The sequence below is a fragment of the Vanellus vanellus genome (assembly GCF_965231255.1).
Source record: "Vanellus vanellus genome assembly, chromosome: 11".
NCBI lineage: Eukaryota > Metazoa > Chordata > Aves > Charadriiformes > Charadriidae > Vanellus > Vanellus vanellus.
In genome coordinates, this window is record NC_138916.1 from 3198739 (window position 1) to 3218815 (window position 20077).

Genomic DNA, 20077 nt, shown 5'->3' on the forward strand with positions numbered 1-20077 from the left:
AGGGAGAAGGATGCTGTGTGGGGAAAAGGTGCTGCAAGGGGTGAAGGTGCTGTGAAAGCTGAAGATGCTGCAAGGGGAAAGGGTGCTGTAAGGGGAGAGGGTGCTGCGAGGGGAGAAGGTGCTGCGAAGGGGAGAGGGCGCTGCGAGGAGAGAGAGGGATGCGAAGGATGAGGATGCCGCAAGGGGAAAGGATGGTGCACGGGGAGAAGGTGCTGCAAGGGGTAAAGATGCTGCAAGAGGTGAAGATGCTGCAAGGACCAAGGGTGCTGCAAGAGGCGATGATGCTGGAAGGGGTGAAGGTGCTGCGAGGGGAAAGGGTGCTGCGAAGGGGAGAGGGTGCTGTGAGGGGAAGGGAGGGATGCGAAAGATGAGGATGCTGCAAGGGAGAAGGATAGCGCAGGGGGAGAAGGTGCTGCAAGGGGTGAAGATGCTGCAAGAGGTGAAGGTGCTGCAAGAAGTGAAGATGCTGCAAGGGGAAAGGGTGCTGCGAGGGGAAGGGGTGCTGCTAAGGTCAAGCGGGATGCGAAGGATGAGGAGGATGCGAGGGAAGAGGGGAACGCAAAGGGAGAGGGAGACGGGAAGGTTGAGGGTGCCGCAGGGGATAAGGATGCTGCAAGGGGAAAGGGTGCTGCAGGGGGATGAGGATGCTGCAGGGGGATGAGGATGCTGCAGGAGGATGAGGATGCTGCACGGGGTGAGGATGCTGCACGGGGTGAAGATGCTGCAGGGACCGGGGAGGCCGCAGTCCCTCTCCCGCCGGCCCCGTGTGGGGCTGCAGCCCCATCTAGCGTCAGCCCCACCGCCTTGCCGGGGCTAAGGCTCCCCGGAGAAGGAGCTCCGCATGGCTCTTCAAAACCCCCGGCAGAATTCCCCCTTCCCACAGAAGTGGATTTAAGCTTCCAGGCCAAAAATCCCACGGCGGGTTCCCGTTTGGTACCCGGGGCCGGGAGAGGCAGGGATGGAGGCAGGAGCGATGTCATGGGTGGGGATGAGGATGAGGATGCTCCGCTCTGCCCTGGTCCCCCCCCCGTGGGGCTCGGGTAGGTTGGCCGGTGAGCTGGACACCCATGGGTGCCCGGAGCACCCGCAGGCTGGGTGGGCGAGGGTGGGCGTCCCCAGCACAACCCATTAGGCGGGATTAAACCAATTAATAAAAGAGGCCCATCAATCAGCTAAAGTGACCCCAGGCGATATTTACGCCCGTCTTACTTCCCGAGGAGATTAAGGATTCAGCAATATGCTTCCCCTTTGATTTAATTAGCTTTTCGCCGCCCTGGGTGAGGATGGACCTGGTGGACCCCCCCCCCCCGGTGTCCCCTCTGTGTGACACCAGAGCATGGATGGGGAGGGGGACGTGCTGCATCCAGCAGTCGCGAGGCAGGGAGAGGCTCTCGATGGGATTTGGGGCACGCCAGAAGCCTCCCAAGTCACCCCAAACCTGGCTGAGATATCCCTGGTCCCTGCTTCCAGCCCGGCCGGGCTGGGGGGGGGGTAAAACCAGCTGGAAATGCTGTTTTCTTGGGGGTGAGATGGGATGGGGAGGAAGGGGACAGAGGGATGTGGCTTTTGCAGGGCAGCGGAGGGTGCTGGAGGGGCAGGGACCCCACGGGGGGGGGGGGGGGAGGGCTGGGAGTGGGTTGGGGGGGGGGGGTCTGAGTGTCACAGTTACTTTGCATAAGGGTTTGGGGTTTTTTTGGCCCCTCGGGCTCTGCACAGGGGTGGGAAATTGGGCTTGCGGGGTTTTCCATGGGGGGGGGGGCTGGCGGGGGGGGTAGAGACTGGGGACCTCAGCAGCGAGCCGGGTCGGGGGGGGGGGGGGGGGGGGGGGGGGGAAGAGAAAACTAGCTCCAAAATACCATTTTTAAAATCATTTTTTCAAATCATTTTTTCATGTGTTTCGGGGTGCACATCTGTGCCGGTGTGTGCTCTACTCCAACCCAGCCCCGGGCAGCCGCTACTAAACATAGAGCATCCTCGTTTAGGGACTTCTCAGCTTTTCCCGGTGCTAATTAATGAAGGCTGGAGCCCTGGGATGGGCGCTGGGTGCTGTGGGCGCAGCGGGCGCCGATAAACCGCGAGGGGCGTTTTAACAGCAAATCGAGCCGAGGCGTTACGCCAACACGCAAAAGGATGGCCGCGGCGGCGAGGGCAAGTCACGGAGGTGACGGGGGTAGCCGGGTTTCATCCCTCTGCAGCCGCTTATTTTTTTTTTTTTTTTTTTTTGAAGCTAGGGGAGGAAAATGCTTTGGGAGCACTTAAAAAAGTTTAGGGCCAGCGGAAGGGTATTTCATTTGGGTCCCACGCGCCGGTTTTAAAAGGCGTGCTTGGAAAACTGACCCTAAGGGCTGCCAAGTACTGCTGGTACTGGGTTTTTTGTGGGTTTTGTTGTTTGTTTTTTTTTCTTTTCTGGTATTTCTCCACTTTTTCAAATCCCCAGCTGCTGGAAACGCGTTTATCTTAAAACACAGATGAGGATGTTTTCCCAGGAGGAAAAAAAAAAAAACAAACAAAACCAAAAAACAACACAGCCCGCAAAGACCCAGCGGGAACGCAGGGGAACAGTTGTGACCTGTTTCTCGCATTTTTTGATCTCAGGAGGGTGGTTTTTGTTAAGATCTGGCCCCGGTGTGTGGTCACGGCTGGGCAGAAGCACCGGGGGATGCTCCGACCCGTGCCGGGAGGAGAGACCCATCCTGGGAGGCTTCTGCTGACCTCCCTTCCAGCGTGACCAGCGGGACATCACTCCCGCTGTCCCCATCCCTCCCCCAAAACATCCCCGCGCAGCGAGACGGGAGGGAAAAATCGATTTTCAGGAGCCAGGAGCTGACTCAGCCGGAGTTTGCTCTCCAAACTCATCCCACTTCTTCTTAGCCGCCGATATTCTTTTTTTCTTTTTTTTTTTTTTTCCCCCCCTTTTTCTTTTCCTTTTTCTTTGAGCAAAATAAACCGGCGGCCACTGGCAGAGGAATGGCAGTCCCCGCCGGTGGCGCGACCGCCTTTCTCGAACCTTATCTTGAAGAAGCAGGCTGGCGGGAGCTCCGGGCAGCAGCCGCCTCTACGCCGAAGCTTTTTGCTTCCCCGCCTCACCCCGGTGTAATCCAGAAGCTTTTATTTCCTCCTACGACATCGTATCAGCAGCCGGCAGCTGGGCCCGGAGCCGGGTAGCGATGGTAATCGCCCGCCCGAAAATCAGCATCCCGGTGAGGGAGGGAGAGGAAGACGCGGCGTCTCTGTTAAATGGAGCCGGGCTGGGATGAAACGTTTTCCAACGCGATCCAATTAACTCCTCGATTGAATTGTAATGCTTTGGCTAATATATACACCGCCCCCCCCCCCCCCCTCCCCATCCCTGATGTATGGGAAGGGAGTTCATCCTCGGTTTAATCAGATAAAATCCCGCTTATTTGTTGCTTTTCGCCACGCGCGGAGAAGCGGCCGGGCTGGAAATCTCCCAAATTCCCCCGGGGGAGGACGGGGGGGGGGACCGGCATATCCCTCGGGGGGTTGGGGTTTCCCCGTTTTGGAAGTAGAAAGGGAAAAAAAAAACAAAAAAAAACAACCAACCAGTTGACCCATCGGTGCGCCCACCCGGAGGATGGGTTTGGGTACCGGTGTGTCCCCAGGGAAGGGCTGGGGGCATCGGGGACCCGACGTCCCCCCCCCAGCCCACATCCCAAGGAGATGGGTAAGGCTGATGGGGGGTCATGGGGCAAAGCAAATGAAGGCGTCGTTATCCCCTGACGGTTTCGTGAGCTTTCGTTGTAAAAAAAGGGGGGGGGGGAAGGGATTTTTTTTCCTTCCGATCCTCCTAAGCTGCCACGGCAATTATTATTTTTTTTTTTCTCGGATATGTAAACCTGAGCTTATCCCGTCTTCGTAACAATGAAGGAACGGGGCTTAATACCCATCCAGGGACGTGTCGTTTCTCGGGCTGGAGGGAAATGGTGTCGCAGAAGAGGTTGGTGCGCCGCCAGGTTGGGGCGAATGCCGCCGTGCTCACACGTGAAACGAGTCGGCCCGTCCTCAGCCTCCCGGCGGGGTGCGTTGCGCATCCTTCCCCGGGCAGGGAGGGGGTGGCGCCGTTGCCGTGTGGATGCAGCATCCTCCGGCACCCGCTGGTTTTGGCTATTTTTGGACCCGTGGGCTGCCCGCCTGCCACCCGCAGAGGTTTATTGCTCCTTCGCCCGTCTGGAGATGAATCGATACAAGTTAATGGGATACATCAAAGCGTCTCGGAGCGATTTGTTAAGTAAATAAAAAAAAAAAAAAAAAAAAAAAAAAGCCAATAAAACTTGGCCTAAGCAAATAGGGAAAGGAGGGAGGTGGCGGCTTGTTGGGGTGGATGAAAGGCTCTAAAGGCAGGGGAAGCTTCAGAGGCTTGGAAATGATGGGGGGGGGGAGAAAAAAAATAAATAAATTAAAAAAAATTAAATAAATAGCGAGTGGCAGGAGTTTCAAAGCTTCCATCGTTTCAGAAGTGGATTCCCAGCCTTTCATCCCGGACCCCCGCGGGAAGGAGAGCCGCAGCCATCTCCGGGTGGATTTGAGAAAGGAGGTGTAGGGAAAAATCTGTTGAAATAGCCTTAATTCCGCCCCCGGGCGCGCGGAGGCAGCGCCGGGGTGATGCTGCCCGTAGGGACTGAGCGCGGGCGGAAATACGGGTCGGTGGGTGTCTGGGCAGCGTTGGGCTGGGACTAAAGGCTGGAGATGATTTTCCAGCCTCTGCGGGTGATGTCTGAGCCTGGAAAAGCCGTGGTTGAACCCAGCGCCTTCCGGCGGGGGCAGGGGAAAGCGGCTGCCCAGCCCGGGCGAGCCCAGCGCGGCCCCGTGCATTATTGATGGAGCAGATAATTGCGCGCTTCCCACCGGCTCTTTGATGAAAAATTGATGGCACGGGATAAGGAACGGAGGGGCTCCATCGACCGACACCGGCCCCTTTGTTTCTTAACAAACACCAAAAGAGAGGTGGATGCGGGATGGCGCGGAGGGTGGGAAGCACAAGAGCCTCTCGGGTCAACCCGGGGATGGGGATGAGGTGCGGGTACCCCAAAAACAGGATGGGACCAGTTGGAGCAGAGCATCCCTTGCTTTAAAACTATAAATTCCATCTCGGGATGAAAGCAGGGATTATTCTCCGCTCGGGATCAGGCCAAGCCCCAAAGCGGAGCTGAAGCCACCCAGTATCTCCAAGCCGTGAGTCCTCAGAAGTTAATTGAGCGTTTGAAGCATCAGAGGAGCATGCTGGGAGGGGAGAGCATTTCCATGCCGGCATCCAAGGCATGGAAATGAGGTGCTGTCACCGCCAGAGCCACCCGGCCGCGCTGAGACCCGGCGGTGGCTGCCACCGAGTCATCTCCTTGGGTCTGCGCTGCTGGTAGCAGGAGATAAGGCAACGGCTGCGGAAACTGGGATGGAACTGGGGAGGGAGGGGTGGGGACAGGGAGGAGCTGCTGTCTCAAAGGGACACCTCAAAGGGACTGCTGCCTGCTGCCCCCGCTGCCTTCGGAAGCGGGAATGGGACGGAGGGATGCTGAAGGGGGGAAGAGATGACGGTCAGAGGGATGTTGAAGGGGGGAAGAGATGATGGTTGGAGGAACGCTGAAAGGGGGAAGAGATGATGGTTGGAGGAATGCTGAAAGGGGGAAGAGATGATGGTCAGAGGGATGCTGAAGGGGGGAAGAGATGATGGTCAGAGGGATGTTGAAGGGGGGAAGAGATGACGGTCAGAGGGATGTTGAAGGGGGAAGAGATGACGGTCAGAGGGATGCTGAAGGGGGGAAGAGATGATGGTCGGAGGGATGTTGAAGGGGGGAAGAGATGATGGTTGGAGGAATGCTGAAGGGGGGAAGAGATGATGGTTGGAGGGATGCTGAAGGGGGGAAGAGATGATGGTTGGAGGAATGCTGAAAGGGGGAAGAGATGATGATCAGAGGGATGTTGAAGGGGGGAAGAGATGATGGTCAGAGGGATGCTGAAGGGGGGAAGAGATGACGGTCGGAGGGATGCTGAAGGAGGGAAGAGATGCAGGTGCCCAGGGGGAGAAGAGCATCCGAACCAGCTGCCTGCAGCCGGAACGCACCCGTTTGGGTGCAATCGGGTGATTTTAGGCGCCGAGCGGCTGCAGGGAGGCGTTGCTAAGAGGAGGGTTGTGTTGTAGCAACAGCCGCCGGCGTGCCAGGCTGCCGGGAGCCCCCACGCCACCTAAATCCCTTTGCCAGCAAAAAGGGCCTGGGGAAAAAAAATTAAAAAACACCCAAAAAAACAGCTTTTCTTCATGCTACAACCCCCCGGCATCGCTGTAAGTCCACTGTCCGGCGGTCTGGGGGGAGGTGTGGGGATGGGATGGGTGGCCGAGCCACTGTGGGGTTTGTTTTGGGGCAGGGAGAGGCTTGGCAACCCACTGGGGGGACCGGGGACACCGCAGGAGCAGGGATGATGCTGTACTACAGACCCTTCTCCTCCACTGTGAGTGTCGGGAGGGGGGGTGGTGGGTGGGGATGGGGATGTGACCGCATCGCTGGTGTCACCGATGAGAGCTGAGGAGCCAAAGGTTCCCGTTAACAAGGACAGCACCCGGTCAGGGTTGGGGTTTGTAGCCAAATTTCCTCCCAGGGCTGCACGGCTTAATGGTCCAGCCATGAGATGATGCTCAAAGCCAAGCGTTTCCAAGTGTCCCCAACCTCAGGAGAAGGTCTTCCAGCCCTGTGGCCACACCATGGTGCATCTGAGCCCCGAAGGGGAATGCTTGAAGCATCACAGTCGGCCATGCCAGAGGTTTTTGGGAGCAGGGCTAGATCCTGACCCCAAAGCCACGATGGCAAAGGTGTTTTGCTCCGGGTGAAAACCAGGAGAGCTGCTCCTGACCATGGGAAAGGGGCTGTAGGAGCTGGCTGCTCCTCTTGGAGGGCTTTCCCCAGCCTGCTCCTCATCCTCGCCCTCCGCCCCTGATGTCTTCTGCCAGCTCCATGGAGCCGACACGTCTCTCCCAGCGGCTGATGCCCTGGCCAGCATCCTGCCCAGAAAACAGCCATTCCCCCGCGGAACAGGAGCTCCCGCGGAGGAGCGGAGGTACGGGGGCCATGCCAGTTTTGCTGTCCCCTCTTGGCTCCTTCTCCTCAACCTCCCTGGGGTGGTTTCCTCCTCCCTCCGTTCTCCCCATATTTTCTCCAGCAGCTTCTCCTCCTGCCCCGTCACTGCCAAATCTGCCTTCTCATCTCCTCCCGGCTCCCACCCTCCTTGCACCCCCCATCTCCACCAGCACTTGCTTTGCCCCTCACCACCCCAAACAGGCTCCTGTCTCCTACAGAGGCTTCCCCGGCCAAGGCTTTGCTGGTGTTTCACTCCATCAGGAGCAGTTGGCCAAGGGTGTCCCCCTACTCTCTGCTCCACAGGTCCCAGGAGACCACCGGGGACCAGCAGGAGCCAGTGAGTGCCTGGGAGACAGGGGGAGTGGAGGGCATGGGGGACACTGGGGGGGACAGCAGTGTCCCTGAGGCAGGTCTTGGCTCCTGTGGGGACCAAAGCCAGGCTGCTCTCAGCTCTACGTTGCCGATAAGTGAAGGTCTTGGGGGAGGGACAGCCCTTGAGTTTGGCTGGAGGGGGCTTTATCTTGGGCATGAACCAAGTCCTGGATGAAACAGCTCTTGGGCAGATGGGGGGGAAGGAGCTGAGCATCTGGCTGCACCTGCCCCCCCCTTTCCCTCCCTTCCCCCCCCCCCTTCCACCCTTCCTCAAGGCTGCGTGATGCTGCTGCACCCCCTCCCCGTGCCCCGGTCCCGTCCCCCCGCCAAGGCCATCCCCAAGGCTGGGAGCGGAGGGCCGAGGGGAGCTGGAGGCACGTGAATCTCTCCATGGCCAAGGTCCCCGCTGCCGGGATCCTTTCTGCCAGCTCAGCGTGGCAGGGAGGGATTCAGAAGGCTCAGCCTGAGAAGACGCAAACCCTCGGGGAATTATTTCCCCCCCCCCCCCCCCAACATCACCTGGCAAAGGCGTTCCCCAGCCACACGGGTGCTAAAAAAACCCCAGGTTCATCTGTATTAAACACTCATCTCCCCATTATTCTTCATCACCTCCCTTCTAAAGACCTGCACAGCCCCGTAAGGCTCAGAGCTTGAGGTTGACCCCCAGATCTGACACTGCGCCACACCACGTCCTTGGGACAGTTGTTTTTCCATCAAAGGGGTGGTGGGAAGAGATGGGGAAAGGGGGGTTGGAGAGAGAGGTGGGCAGGCGGAGAGAAGAAAGTTTGGAGGGAGAGAAGGGAAGGATGGACGGATGGATGTATGGGTGGATGAGAATAGAAGGATGGATGGCTAGAGAAGGATGGTTGGAGAAGGATGGATGGGAAAGAGAAGGATGGATGGATGGATGGATGGATGGATGGAGAATAGAAGGATGGATGGGGATGGCTAGAGAAGAGAAGGATAGGTGGCTGGAGAAGGAAAGGATGGTTGGAGAAGGATGGATGGAGAAGAGAAGGATGGATGAGTGGATGGATGGGCGGATGGAGAATAGAAGGATGGATGGCTAGAGAAGAGAAGGATAGATGGCTGGAGAAGGATGGTTGGAGAAGGATGGATGGGGAAGAGAAGGGCGGATGGGTGGGTGGGTGGATGGATGGATGGATGGATGGAGAAGAGCAGGATGGAGGTTGCAAGAGGAAGGGAAAACCCAGATGTTTCTCAGCTCCTCCATGGCGGGTGTGACCCTCAAGACAAATATCCTCAGCTGAACTTTTGGTGCTGATGAGAGCTCTGGCTGGCAGCGGGGTGCCAGTAGCTCTGCTCTGGGCTGGCAGGAGGTAGGCAGCTACCGCCTGGCGCTGAAGCGGATGGCAGGGGACCTCCTGTCCCTGCGCCAGCATGTCACCAGCCTAGAGGTGGAGAACGGTCACCTGCGGCGCAGCCTGGCCTCACAGGAGGAGCTGGGTGATGCTCTGCTCGCCGATGTGGACTTGGACGTCATGACCCGGGAGGAGCTGCTGGATAGGCTTGGTGCGTGACGGGGAAGGAGGAGGTGGAAATTTGGGAACCCATCTCCCTGGCACAGCAGAGGGGACCGTGTCATGGCCTGGCCAGGTGACGAGCACATGGCATGTGATGTTGCAGCCACCCTCAAGCGCAAGCTTGTGGCCGGCACGGCGGAGATGAGGAGGATGAAGGATCGTGTCCAACGGCTGCAGAATGAGCTGATCCGGGTATGGACACCGGCAGGAGTGGGCAGGGGCTGCCCGAGGGATGGGGTGGGAGTGGAGGACCTGGGGGGGGCAGCAGGGAGAGCATCACAACACCCCCATAGGCAAGCAAGTGCCTGAGAGCCCCAGGATCCCCACCATGAGGGTCTCCCAGCCCTACAAGCAATGCCCCAAGGCTTGAGGCTCAGCACGGAGGTCCCTGGGTTTTTTTCCCCTTCCTCCTCCTCAGAAAAATGACCAGGAGAAGGACCTGGTGCTGCTCCAACGAGCCCACCAGCAGCAGCAAGCCACGCTGAAGAGGTGCCAGGAGAAGTTGGCCAAGATGAAGGGCTTGGAGGAGACGGTGCGGCAGCAGGAGAAGGTGAGTTGGGGGGCACGAGGTTGGGGTGAGAAAGGCAGGTTGGGGGGCACAAGACCCTCTGGTCCACCCCACCCCTCGGTGAGCACTACCTGGTCCCAGGACCACGGTGGCTGGGGAGATGTGATGGTCACCACTGCCTTGCATCGAGCTGGTGACCTGGGGATGGCTCTGCTCTCTCCCACAGGTGATCGAGACGATGGAGCGGGTGCTGCAGGAGAAGCTCAACAGGGGGGGCAGGAGAACTGAGAAGCTGGCGGGTGGGTGCAAACGGTGATGGTGGACCCTCGGGGGAGGACCCATATATAGCTGCTGGGCTCCACTGTTGGTCATCCCCTTCCATGTTGGCCATGTTCCTGTTGGCCATGGTGTTTGCACCATGGGGTGGTTTCTGGTGGGGGATCAGAGGAGGTCCTGAGCCCCCTGTTTACCCATCTCTAGGCATGGGGGGAGGTGGGACCTTGCTCCTAGCCCCCATCTCTGCACGGAGGGCTTGTAGGACATGTCCCAGTGGACCTCCCCACCCTATCCCATAGGCGAAGCCCTCTCCGGGGAGGTGTATGCCGTGCTGCTGGCCGAGAACCGCAGGCTGCGGGAGGAGCTGGCGAGGCCCCACCAGCCCTCGTCCCCCATTGCCCCACGGCCCCCAGCCTTGCCGGTGAGACCAGGGATGGGGGTACGGGGCTGGGACGGGGGGGCAGAGCCATGGCACCCCAGAAAGCAACGCCGGGGGGTAACCAGGCATACCGGGGGCATCACCCAGGTGGCATCTCCAGCACCATAGGGTGATAGCCACCCCCAGGGCTTGCTCCCCCCATGAGCAGGGGGTGGAACGGGGGGGGGAGGGGGGGGGGGATAATCTGGCATTGCCTTTGCCCACTCCTCCTGCTCATCTCGTGGCCCCACAGGGTGTTTTTGGGGGCGCGGAGAAGCTGTCTCTGCTGGCCAGGCTGGAGGAGGCACAAGCCCGTGGGAGGGTGCTGGAGAGGCAGGTGGGCATCCTGCTTGATGGTACAGGGGGGCTTTGGGGGTGTTAAACTGGGATGGGGGACCCCCTTGACCCACACGCCTTGGAGAGAACCAGCCTGGTTTGGGTCTGTCCCAGCTGGAGGAGGCGGCGAGGAGGTGGGGACGGGAGAAGCAGGAGCTCGGCGCTCGTCTGCTGGAGCGGGAACACGGCTTCCCCCGTGCCCCCGCCTTGGTGAGCACCCCGGGGGACATCTTGGGCGGGGGGACGGGACGGGACGGGACACCAGTGCCACCCCTCCAGGCAGCTGGGGTGGGGGGTCTCCATGCCCCATCAAGGGGGGGATTGGCCTCAGTTTCCCCGCGGAACCCTGGGCAAGGTGGGCAGGTGGTCCCCAGGTTTGCAGGGGTGACACAATCCCCCCCCCCCCCCCCAACCCCACACCCCCTTATCGCAGATCTCTCCTCCACCGCTGATGCCCCCAAAGTGGAACGGGGTGGGGGGATAGATTTACAGCCCCCTCGAGACCTTTTCCCCGTTCCCCCCTCCAGAACCTGCCGGTGACCTCCACGGCCCCCCTGAGAAGACCCCAACCCCTACCCCTCACCCCCCACCCCCCCTCGCCCCCCATCCCGCGCCGGGTGAGAGACGCCAAGAAACCCAACGCTGGCAAAAAGGAGCTGGTGCTTTTTCGCGTGATGAAATTAATGACGGAGTAAAGGAGAGGCGAAGCAAAACGTTAGAGGGCATCAGGAGAGCATGGCCGCGGTCCCCAGAGTGACCCTTTTTTGGGGGGGGGACGGGGATGTGGGTGACCCGGGGAGCCTCAAGCAAAGCCGGAGGGGTTGCGGCGGCACCCACCTCAGCCCCACCATCCCTCGGGGGTTACGGGATTGGGGTTGCTCTGGTTTATCTCTCTCCCCCGTGGCGTAAGCGCAGCCTTGAGCGGGCTGGAGCGAAGGCGGAGATGCACCAAGCCAAGGTTGTGGCCCTGGAAAATTCCCCAAATCGCACCCCCCCCCCCGGGGCTGGAGTTTGGCTGTAAGGAACATCGAGCGCCTGCCAGGCTGTTGGGGACATCCCCGAAACTAGGAGCGGCTGGTTGTCACCCAGGATGGGGTTCTTCACGCCCGGGACTCGAGCGGCCGTAAGGTCAGGTAGATGGGTTTGTCCGGGATGAGGATGAGATCGAACTTGGTCCCGACTTCCACCGCTCTCATGGTTTCGATCTTGAAGTTCTCCAGGATCTGGGATGGAGGAGAAAAAAGCGGATGGAAAACGCTGGAGGTACCAACACCCCGCCTGCCACCTCCCCGGTCCCTTCCGAGCGGCCGAAGTCCTCGGTGTCTCCCCAGCCGCGGGATGCTCACGTGCATGAGGAAGAGCTGCATCTCCAGCTCGGCGATCCGGCGCCCCAGGCACTGGCGGGGTCCAAAACCGAAACCCAACCCCTTGAAGGGCTTGGGGCCGGCTGCCAACCAGCGCTGGGGGCTGAACTGCTCCGGCTTGGGGAAGACCTCAGCGTCCCGACCCATGGCGTACAGACCGACCTGCACCAGCGTCTGCGGGGAAGGATGTCCCCCATGGGTCTGGGCTCTCCATGCAGCTTCACCAGCGCTCAGAGTGAAGGTCCAGCCCTGGATGAGCCCCCACGGTTGATCCCACCCCCACGTCACCCACCCGTAGCTCCAGGTCCCACCTCCGGCATGTGAAGGGGGACAGGGCGAGGAGGGACCCGGTGGCCGTGCTCACCTTGGGGGGGATGCGGTAGTCCTGGAGGATGACCTCTTGCGTGGTGTACCTCTGCAGGGTCACCGCCACGGGGTGCAGCCTGGAAGGGGAGGGGGGGGATAGGTCCCACACACTTTATTTTGGGGACAGCCTGGCCCACCCACGTCCCACCTCGACGCACGCCACCCCAGCAGTGCTAGCGATTTGGGGAGGGAAGGGGTGTTTTTCGGCAGGGGGTCCTCCTCACCTGAGCGTCTCCTTGATGGCAGCTTTGAGCAAGCGGATGGTTTTCAGCATCTTCACCCTGTCCCCCGCCGCCTCTCGCTTGGCGGCCAGGACCTCTGCCCGCAGCTGCTCCTGGACCCCTGGGGACCGTGCCAGCTCAAACATGGCCCACTGCAGCGTCATGGAGGTCTGGAACGGGGCACAGGAGCAAAGCTCAACACCGGCCAGGACCTTCTGCCCACCCAACAACCCTGCCTGCTCCTTACCGTGTCCACCCCGCCCGCCATCATCTCGGTGATGCTGGCCTTGATGTCATCCAAGGGCAGCTTGTCCTGCATGATGAGGCTGCAGAGGATGCCCATGTACTCCTTGGTGCTCTTGCGTTCCAGCCGTAGGTCCCGGTAGACGTTTTGTATGCATTTGTCCGCTGAGGAGACACGGTGGGCATGGCCTTCCTCCCCCAGAGCCATGGTGGAGGAGGCAGGCAAAAGATGTGGCACCTCAGGACATCGCTGCCCCATGCCGGCATCTTTTCCATCACCATTGTGATGGGTGGGCACACAGGGTGGGGGGTGAGGGTGCCCCGGGGTGGGGACACCCTACAGGAGGGTTGTCCCAGGTGCCAAAATCTCTCCAAGCCCACAAGCCCCTCTGGAAGAGCTGCTCCCCTCAAGGTGATGCCCATCATCTGCCCTTCATTGCTGCAGGATGGTTCCCCACTGCTCCACCTCACAAGCTCCAGAGCCATCCTGGCCTCGGTGGCGCTGTGTTGGGTGACCAGACCCAGGAGAAGGTCTCCACTCCGGTGAGATGAGGCTGCACTATGAAGCTAAGTCCTCAAAGTGACCTTGGGTGACGCATGGAGGTGTGGGCAGGAGGAGCACTCACCTTGGGTGAAGATGGCATCCCAGGCCCAGACGTGGTCCCGCCACGTCTTGGCATTGAGGTGGCGGAGGAGGGTGGGCGGCAGGTAGAGCATGGGCGAGGTGGTGTGGAACATCAGGGTCACGGCGTCGATGAAGCGCTGCGCCTCGGGGTCCACGAAGTCCTGCAGGAGCCCTAACCGCTCCCCGTACAGTACATGGCACACGGCTGCAAGAACAGCACCCGTTAGGGAACCTGGCCATGGGGGACACTCTCCCCATCCCCTCCACCCTCCCATGGCCAACTCCAGCCTTTCCGTGGCTATGGGGACCTGGCTTGGCCTCCTTCTTGCTCTGAGCATCACAGGGCTGTGGAGGCACCCCTTGTTGTGCAGAGTTGTCTACCAGTTGATGACCAGTAGATGATAAAACACTGTTTTATCAAAAGCGTTGAGTTGTCCTCTACTTGTCTGGAGAGCGGACACCCCTCTAAGACCCTACAGCTTTGGGGCAGAAGCTCGTCATCTCTGAGGATGACGCTGGGGGAAACGCGGCACATTGCCCATCTCGGACATCCCGTAAAGAGGTGTTTCAGGGAGGGACGTGTCTCCCGAGGACCCAGGCCAGGTTTGGGTGGGGTGGCCATCCCTTGAGACTCACACTCCAGGGCGAAGCGGAAGAGTTCGTGGGTGAAGTCGGCGGTCCAGCAATCCCGGCCGCTCTTCTCCACCTGGGCTCGTGCCCGCCGGATGAAGTCCTCGCCCACCGTGCTCAGCAGGGGTACGAAACCCTCCACCACCGCCGGCGACAGCACCTCCTTGTTCAGCATCAGGCGGTCCGAGCGCCAGGCTTCCCCCGTCCTGCGGGACACCAAAGTGTCAGAGGAGGGGGGGGACGGAGGTGTTCCTCCCCATCCACCACCACCACCCTCCCGCAGGTGATGCCACCCCCCTCCAAAGCACAGCTCCCGGTCACCCTCCCGATGCTCCAGCTTCCCGCCGCCCCGGGTGCCGGCGTCACTGCGATGGGACCTGGGAGCCACATTTTTAGGGGACACCCCTCCCAACCCCCCACTCCCCCAAAAGTCCCCCCGACTCACTTGAGGAGCACGCCGTAGGGCTTGTTGCGGTAGTCGCGGTATGCCACCCAGGGGGGCACGCTGAAGCGCTCCGGCAGTGTCCCCTCCGCCTGGAAGAGGGTGGCAGCGTCCCGGGGGCTGATGATGTTCACGCTCTCGTAGACACCCAGCTTCTCCCTACCGGGGCCACGGAGGGGTTGGGGGGGTGTCAGCCCCACACCCTGACCCCCACCTGAACCGCCTTCCCCCAGCACCCCAAAATTCCCACTCGCACCCCCCAAAATCCCACCTGCAGGTTCCGTCCCAGGGGTGGTTCAGCACCAGGCAGGACCAGCCCCCCCCCCCCCGCCCCCCTTCCCCAGAGCTCAGGGTCAGGTTGGGGGTGATGGACCGTCCCCCTTTGCCTGGGGATGTCAGCTCTGGACCCCGTGGAGATCGGGGAGGGTGGGGGGGGGGGCAGCAGTGCCACCTCCATCCTCCTGACATCCCACATCCCCACGGTACGATCAGGTATCCCCCCCCGCCTCCCTCGCCCCTCACCGTGGCTTTGAGCCTGGTTGGCGTACAGCAAGACGAGCTGCTCGCCTGGATCAGGGCTGGGAATAGCAGCAGCATCCCGGACTGGAAAGGTTGTGGGAGATGGGGAGCAGGGAGGGAGGTGGGGGTGGGGGTGTGGGGGGGCGACGCCGGAGCCGAACCGCTTCCTCACCTGTAAATAGGCCCGAATTGCTGGAATTTGCGAGCCATGATGTGATGGACGTTATGGAAGCCGCCCTCCTGCCAGAAGCGGTAGAGGTTGAGCCAGCCGGCGCGCCAGTCACCGGGCAACTGGTTGAAGGGTCGAGGAGTCGATGGGACGGAGGTGACAGCACCCCCAGCCCGGCGGCATCCCCCGCCTCGGGTAAGGGGACATGCCAGCAAGGCGCCAGGTTTGGGGGCAGCCCGGGCGAGCATGGGGAGCGGGCGGCGGGAGAAGGAGGCGAGGGTGGCCTCGCTCTTATCCCCCCGCTCCGCCTCGACCCACGGCCTCGCTCAAGGCGAGATGCTCTCAACCCGCCTCCCGATGAGTCACGGCCACCCCAGAGACGAGGACGGGGACGGGGACGGGGCGTTTCGCCCCGGGGAGAAGGCAGATATTGGGGGGACGGGGCGGCCGAAAGGGGTTTGCAGAGCATCGTCCTCTCCCAGCCTTGCCGAAAGAGGGGGTTTGGCAGGTGACGTGCAGAGCTCAAGCGGTGCGGGGTGACAAGGGGTGACGCCGGCCGGTTGTCCCGTGCCACCCCAAATAAAAGCGGTTGCCGCGGGGAGAAGCGTTTTGTCTGCAGGATAAATGATAAAAATGATCTCGGGGACAAAACAGTGTGGGTTAAGCTTAATAAAGCTCGGGGAGGGGGGGACGGGACAGATTTGGGGACTGCCTGGCCATCGCCAGGGGGGTGTCATCACCCCATCAGGGCAGGGGGTGCTGGGGGTCCCAGGTCCGTCCCCCCCCTTCCTGGGCGATGGGGTGTGGGAGGGTTAATGGGGAGCAGGGGGGTCACTGGGGGACTTTCTGGGGCGTCCCCTGGATGTTGGGCATCCCTGGGGGGGGGGGGGGGGGGTGTCTCTGGGATGTCCCTGGAAGGGGGGGGAGGAGTCCAGGCAGGTCCCTCGGGGGGTCCCTGGACTTTCTTTGGGGTGACTTTGGGGTCCTGGGGGACAACATCCCATGGCCTTGAAGGGCTGGAGGAGGAGGAGGAGGAGGAGGAGGAGGAGGAGGAGGGCTCTACTGGGCTTATCCTGGTTTTAATCCTTCCTTAGTTTTGCGTTTGTGCCCGGGCAGGGGGGGGAGGAGGGGGAGGAGGAGGAGGAGGAGGAGGAGGGAGGCGGCGGGGGATGCGGAGCCGGGCTCGGCGGCGGCTGCCACAACGGCGACGGGCACCGGGGGGCGCCGCTGTCCCGTCTGCCGCCACCGGCCCGTCCCCGCCCTCCCCGCGACGGGTCGCATCTCCCCTGCCATCGGGTCTGTCCCCTCCTGCCCCACGCTCCCTGTCCTCTCCTATGGCACAGTGTCTGTCCCCTCCTGCCCCATGTCCTCTGTCCCCTGCTATGGCATCAGGTCTGTCCCCTCCCAGGGCAGGGGTCTGTCCCCTCCTGCCCCATGCCCCCTGTCCTCTCCCAGGGGACAGTGTCTGTCCCCTCCTATGGCATCTGCTATGTCCCCTCCTATGGCACCTGGTCTGTCCCCTCCTGCCCCATGCCCCCTGTCACCTTCAAGGCAAAATGTCTGTCCCCTCCTGTCCCAGGCACCCATCGCTTGTCCCACCTCCCACCACCTGCGTGAAGGTGCCCACCCTGAGTGAGCACCCGCCGGCTCGGTGTGCGCCCCGGAGCAGCCCCACACCCCGGGGACGTGGTGACACAGTGCCACCCCACTGTCCTTCCCCCCCTGTACTGTCCCTTGCCCTGGGTGGGACCTGCTGCCTCCCCCTCCGGCCTTGGGAACGGGGTCCATCCGGAGCAGTTTGGCCACCTCGGTGCTCATGAAAACAAAGGTGTGGGGTCAGGGGACACCGAGGGACATGTGGCTGAGCTCTGCCCTCGTGGTGCCCACCGGCTCCAACCCCAAGAGGGGACAGCCACCACCCCCCAGCGTCACCTCCGCGCCTTCTCTTTCCACCACCTCCCCAAAGCGTGGGGCGACAGCTCATGGGGTGCCTGTTCCCCACATCTCCAAGGGGTTCCACACACGGGGGGCTCTGCCCTCCCCCCCCCTCAACCCAGGAGGTCCCCAAATTTTTAGGGCACCTCCCCAATGACGTTGCACCAAGGAAACGGGGCGGTTTGTCCCCCCTCTCCGACAGCCCCCGAACACGCCGCTTGCAGAGGAAACCACCGACGCTGTGGTGGGCACAGGAACCCCGAGCGGTTGGGGGGGCTGCGATGGAAACTGGGGGGAAGGGGGGAGGGGACAGGAAACATGTCCGGGAGGCGCTCAGAAGCTCTCAGCATCACTCTTTCCCCCAACCAGCAGCGGGGACGGTGCTCCGATGGCTTTTGCTGATGGGTTCCTCCGTGATGAGCGGAGCGGGTGACATTGGGGTGAGAAGTGTCCATCCATCCCCCCCCCCTCCCCCGCCACGCCGCAGGCAGCAGCTCGCCCACGGAGCCCGCGTGACTTGGGTGGATCCCCATCCTATTTTCGGCTGAGCCGAAACGGAGAGTTTCTCCCGTCCCCGGTGGCCTTTTTTTTTCCCCCCCTGCCGCCCGCGCCGGGGACGAGGAGGGTCCCTCCGGTGGGGTTTCCTCCTACTGAGCGGTGGCACTCATGGGCGTCACGCTCTCGCTTTCCACCTACGGGGCTTTCCCGGCCCCTATCACCTCCCAAACGAGCGGGGTGACTAATTGCCCGGCCCCTTCACACCTTCCCCCCCCTCCCAGTAAATCACACCTTTCCCAGGCTGCTGAGAACCTGCCCCTGGTTTTCTGCTCCGCGGTGGGACACCGGTCCCAGCGAACCCCCAAACTCCCTGGGAAATCTTCCCCCCTTCCATCGCATCCCTCGGGCGCCCGGGGAATGTCAGGACCGCAGTGATTTAGCAGAAGAAAAGTGGTTTTGGCGGAGCAGCTCATCCTTTCTGCATGCGGCCGGGATGGGGCTGACTTCAGCCGGAGCGATGCTGGAAGCAGATCTGGGGTGGTTTTTTGTTTTTTTGGGGGGGGGGGGGGATGAGAGAAGAAATAAAGGGACTGCATCACATCGCTGGGACGGAGAGCGGAGCAGAGCGGGCGTGAAGTTGGGGGCTGGAAAAAGGGCACGGAGCTGACTGCGTTGCTTTCTTACCTTAAAAACGCAGCCCCAAATCCGTACCTGCTCAGCTCCCCGCCGGTGGCGCTCGGCATTTGGGAAGGAGGCTGTTTTTTCGTCTATTTTTCAACCAGCTCTTTCCTTTTCCGCGGTGGTTTCATCCCGGGGTCTCCCCCGGCCACGAGCAAATCCATTCATTGCGAGCTTTCACGCTCCTTCTACCCACGAGCCGGCGGTTGGGAAAATTTCGGTAGTAAAACTCCTGCCCAGAAACCCCCTGTGATTCAGTTCGGGGCTGGAGGGGAGGGGAGGCGGGAACCAACCTCATTTTTAGACTATTATGTTGAAAAAGTGAAAACTTTCGGCTGCAAAAGGACCGTAGCCGCGATCGGGCAGCTCTTGCTTGGTGGGTTTCCCCCCCGGAGAGGAGAGGAGAGGAGAGGATGACGCCGGCGCGCGTTGGGCAGCATCCCTGAGGCACTCGGGGCGAGCGCGGGATGCTCCAGGAGCCTCCGGGGGACACCCGGAGCAGCTCATCGGGAGGACGGACACAACCAGGACAAGCTTTAATCTGAAAACAGGCTCGTTCCACCTCGTTTTTATTATCCTCCTCCATCAAACCGAATCTCTCTCTCGTTAATTTGTGGCCCGCGGTCCCAGGCCAAAAAAAAAACCCCAACCTGCGGGGCTGACGCCTGGGTTTTGGGGTCTCCATCGAGGCGGGATGGGGTATCTCACCCTGACGGGACGCGTCCGTTGGCCGCCATCTCCCCCTTGGGAGAGAAATTCCCACCCTCAGGGTGGAAATGGGTGGCCGGAGGGGAAAAGCTTTGGCGCACGTAGCTGCGGGGAGGAGGAGCGTGGCCACGCGGGAGGAAGGCACGCTGGTTTATCCCGGGTTTAACTTCCTCCGGCATCTCCTGGGTCATGTCATTTCCAGTAAGCGGCTGGATTTCCCACTCGCGTCGCTCGCCACGGCCGGCCCCCGACCTGTCTCGCCGGCGTAGCATCACCCGCGCCACATCCTCCCCCCGTTCCCCGCACGTGGACTACGGGCCACGTGCGGACAGACAGACATATGCCCAAATCCCAAAATCCTCGGGGCAAAAAGGTGCGGGGGGGCCGGGGGGAAGCCCGCAGGGCAGCAAACAAGCCCTGCAAATTCAGTTGCCACGAAAGGGATGGGAAAAACAGGTTGGACAAAGAGGAAAGAGGGGTGAAGGCGGCCACCAGTGAGACGGGTGGGTGGCACGGTTTCGGGCAGCCGAGCCAGACACGCGAGCTGAGGCTTTGCCAGCCTGTCCCAGTGGAAGCAGGCGGTGAGAGCGGCTGCCTCGGGAAGGATGGGTAGGACACCCATGGAGGAGGTGGCCCCGGTGGGTGACGGCACACGGGAGCGCCGCTGCGCCGACTCCAGCTCTAACCGCCTGGGCTCGGACGTGGCCCGTGGTGGACGGGCTGTGCCCAAGTTGGGAAAAACGCCGGGAGAGGGTTAAGTCTGCTCAACGGGGAGGATGGAAGATGTTACCCTGCGTGTGGCATCACCTCTCCATCCCTGGGGGTCCCACGGGAGCTGAAACCAGGGGGGGCTGTAGGGGCATCCAGCCACCTCCTTTCAGGGGGTTCCTCCATCATCCCCGTCCCACCAGGAAAGGGGAGATGGTCTTTAAGGTCCCTTCCAACTCAAACCGTTCCGTAATTTGAAGGAGGCAGCTACCGCAGGATTTCTCACCAGCTCTTGCGTCTGATCCAGGCGGATACAGGTTTTCCCGGGTCTATTGTCGGCAAACCCTCCTCCCACGGCAGCAATAACCCCCCCCCCCCCAAAAAAAATAAAATCAAATGCTCTTGAGGCTTTTGTTTCACACGTGCGGC

General features: G+C 61.3%; 2 protein-coding genes across 2 annotated transcripts in view; one reads left to right on the top strand and one right to left on the bottom strand.

Moving 5' to 3' along the window:
- CCDC33 (coiled-coil domain containing 33) overlaps window positions 1-11237 on the top strand; it is a gene marked incomplete at both ends in the record, with an annotated part of 45356 nt that extends 34119 nt beyond the window's left edge. The window contains 11 exons of the mRNA XM_082488934.1: window positions 6382-6465; window positions 6962-7068; window positions 7392-7551; window positions 8798-8993; window positions 9108-9196; window positions 9423-9554; window positions 9739-9811; window positions 10088-10209; window positions 10460-10543; window positions 10657-10905; window positions 11070-11237. Coding sequence (XP_082345060.1) covers window positions 6382-6465; window positions 6962-7068; window positions 7392-7551; window positions 8798-8993; window positions 9108-9196; window positions 9423-9554; window positions 9739-9811; window positions 10088-10209; window positions 10460-10543; window positions 10657-10905; window positions 11070-11237 — 1464 coding nt within the window. The remainder of the gene's footprint in view (window positions 1-6381; window positions 6466-6961; window positions 7069-7391; window positions 7552-8797; window positions 8994-9107; window positions 9197-9422; window positions 9555-9738; window positions 9812-10087; window positions 10210-10459; window positions 10544-10656; window positions 10906-11069) is intronic.
- Window positions 11238-11642: 405 nt separating this feature from the next.
- Window positions 11643-15484, bottom strand: CYP11A1 (cytochrome P450 family 11 subfamily A member 1; the record flags this gene model as incomplete). The annotated part of the gene is made up of 9 exons (XM_082488935.1): window positions 15125-15484; window positions 14437-14592; window positions 13998-14197; window positions 13363-13566; window positions 12741-12901; window positions 12497-12663; window positions 12271-12349; window positions 11889-12080; window positions 11643-11765 (listed from the first exon to the last, which is right to left on the bottom strand). The coding sequence occupies exons 1-9, from the start codon at window positions 15367-15369 to the stop codon at window positions 11643-11645; spliced, it is 1527 nt and encodes a 508-aa protein (XP_082345061.1). The 5' UTR covers window positions 15370-15484.
- Between the last annotated feature and the right edge of the window lie 4593 nt (window positions 15485-20077).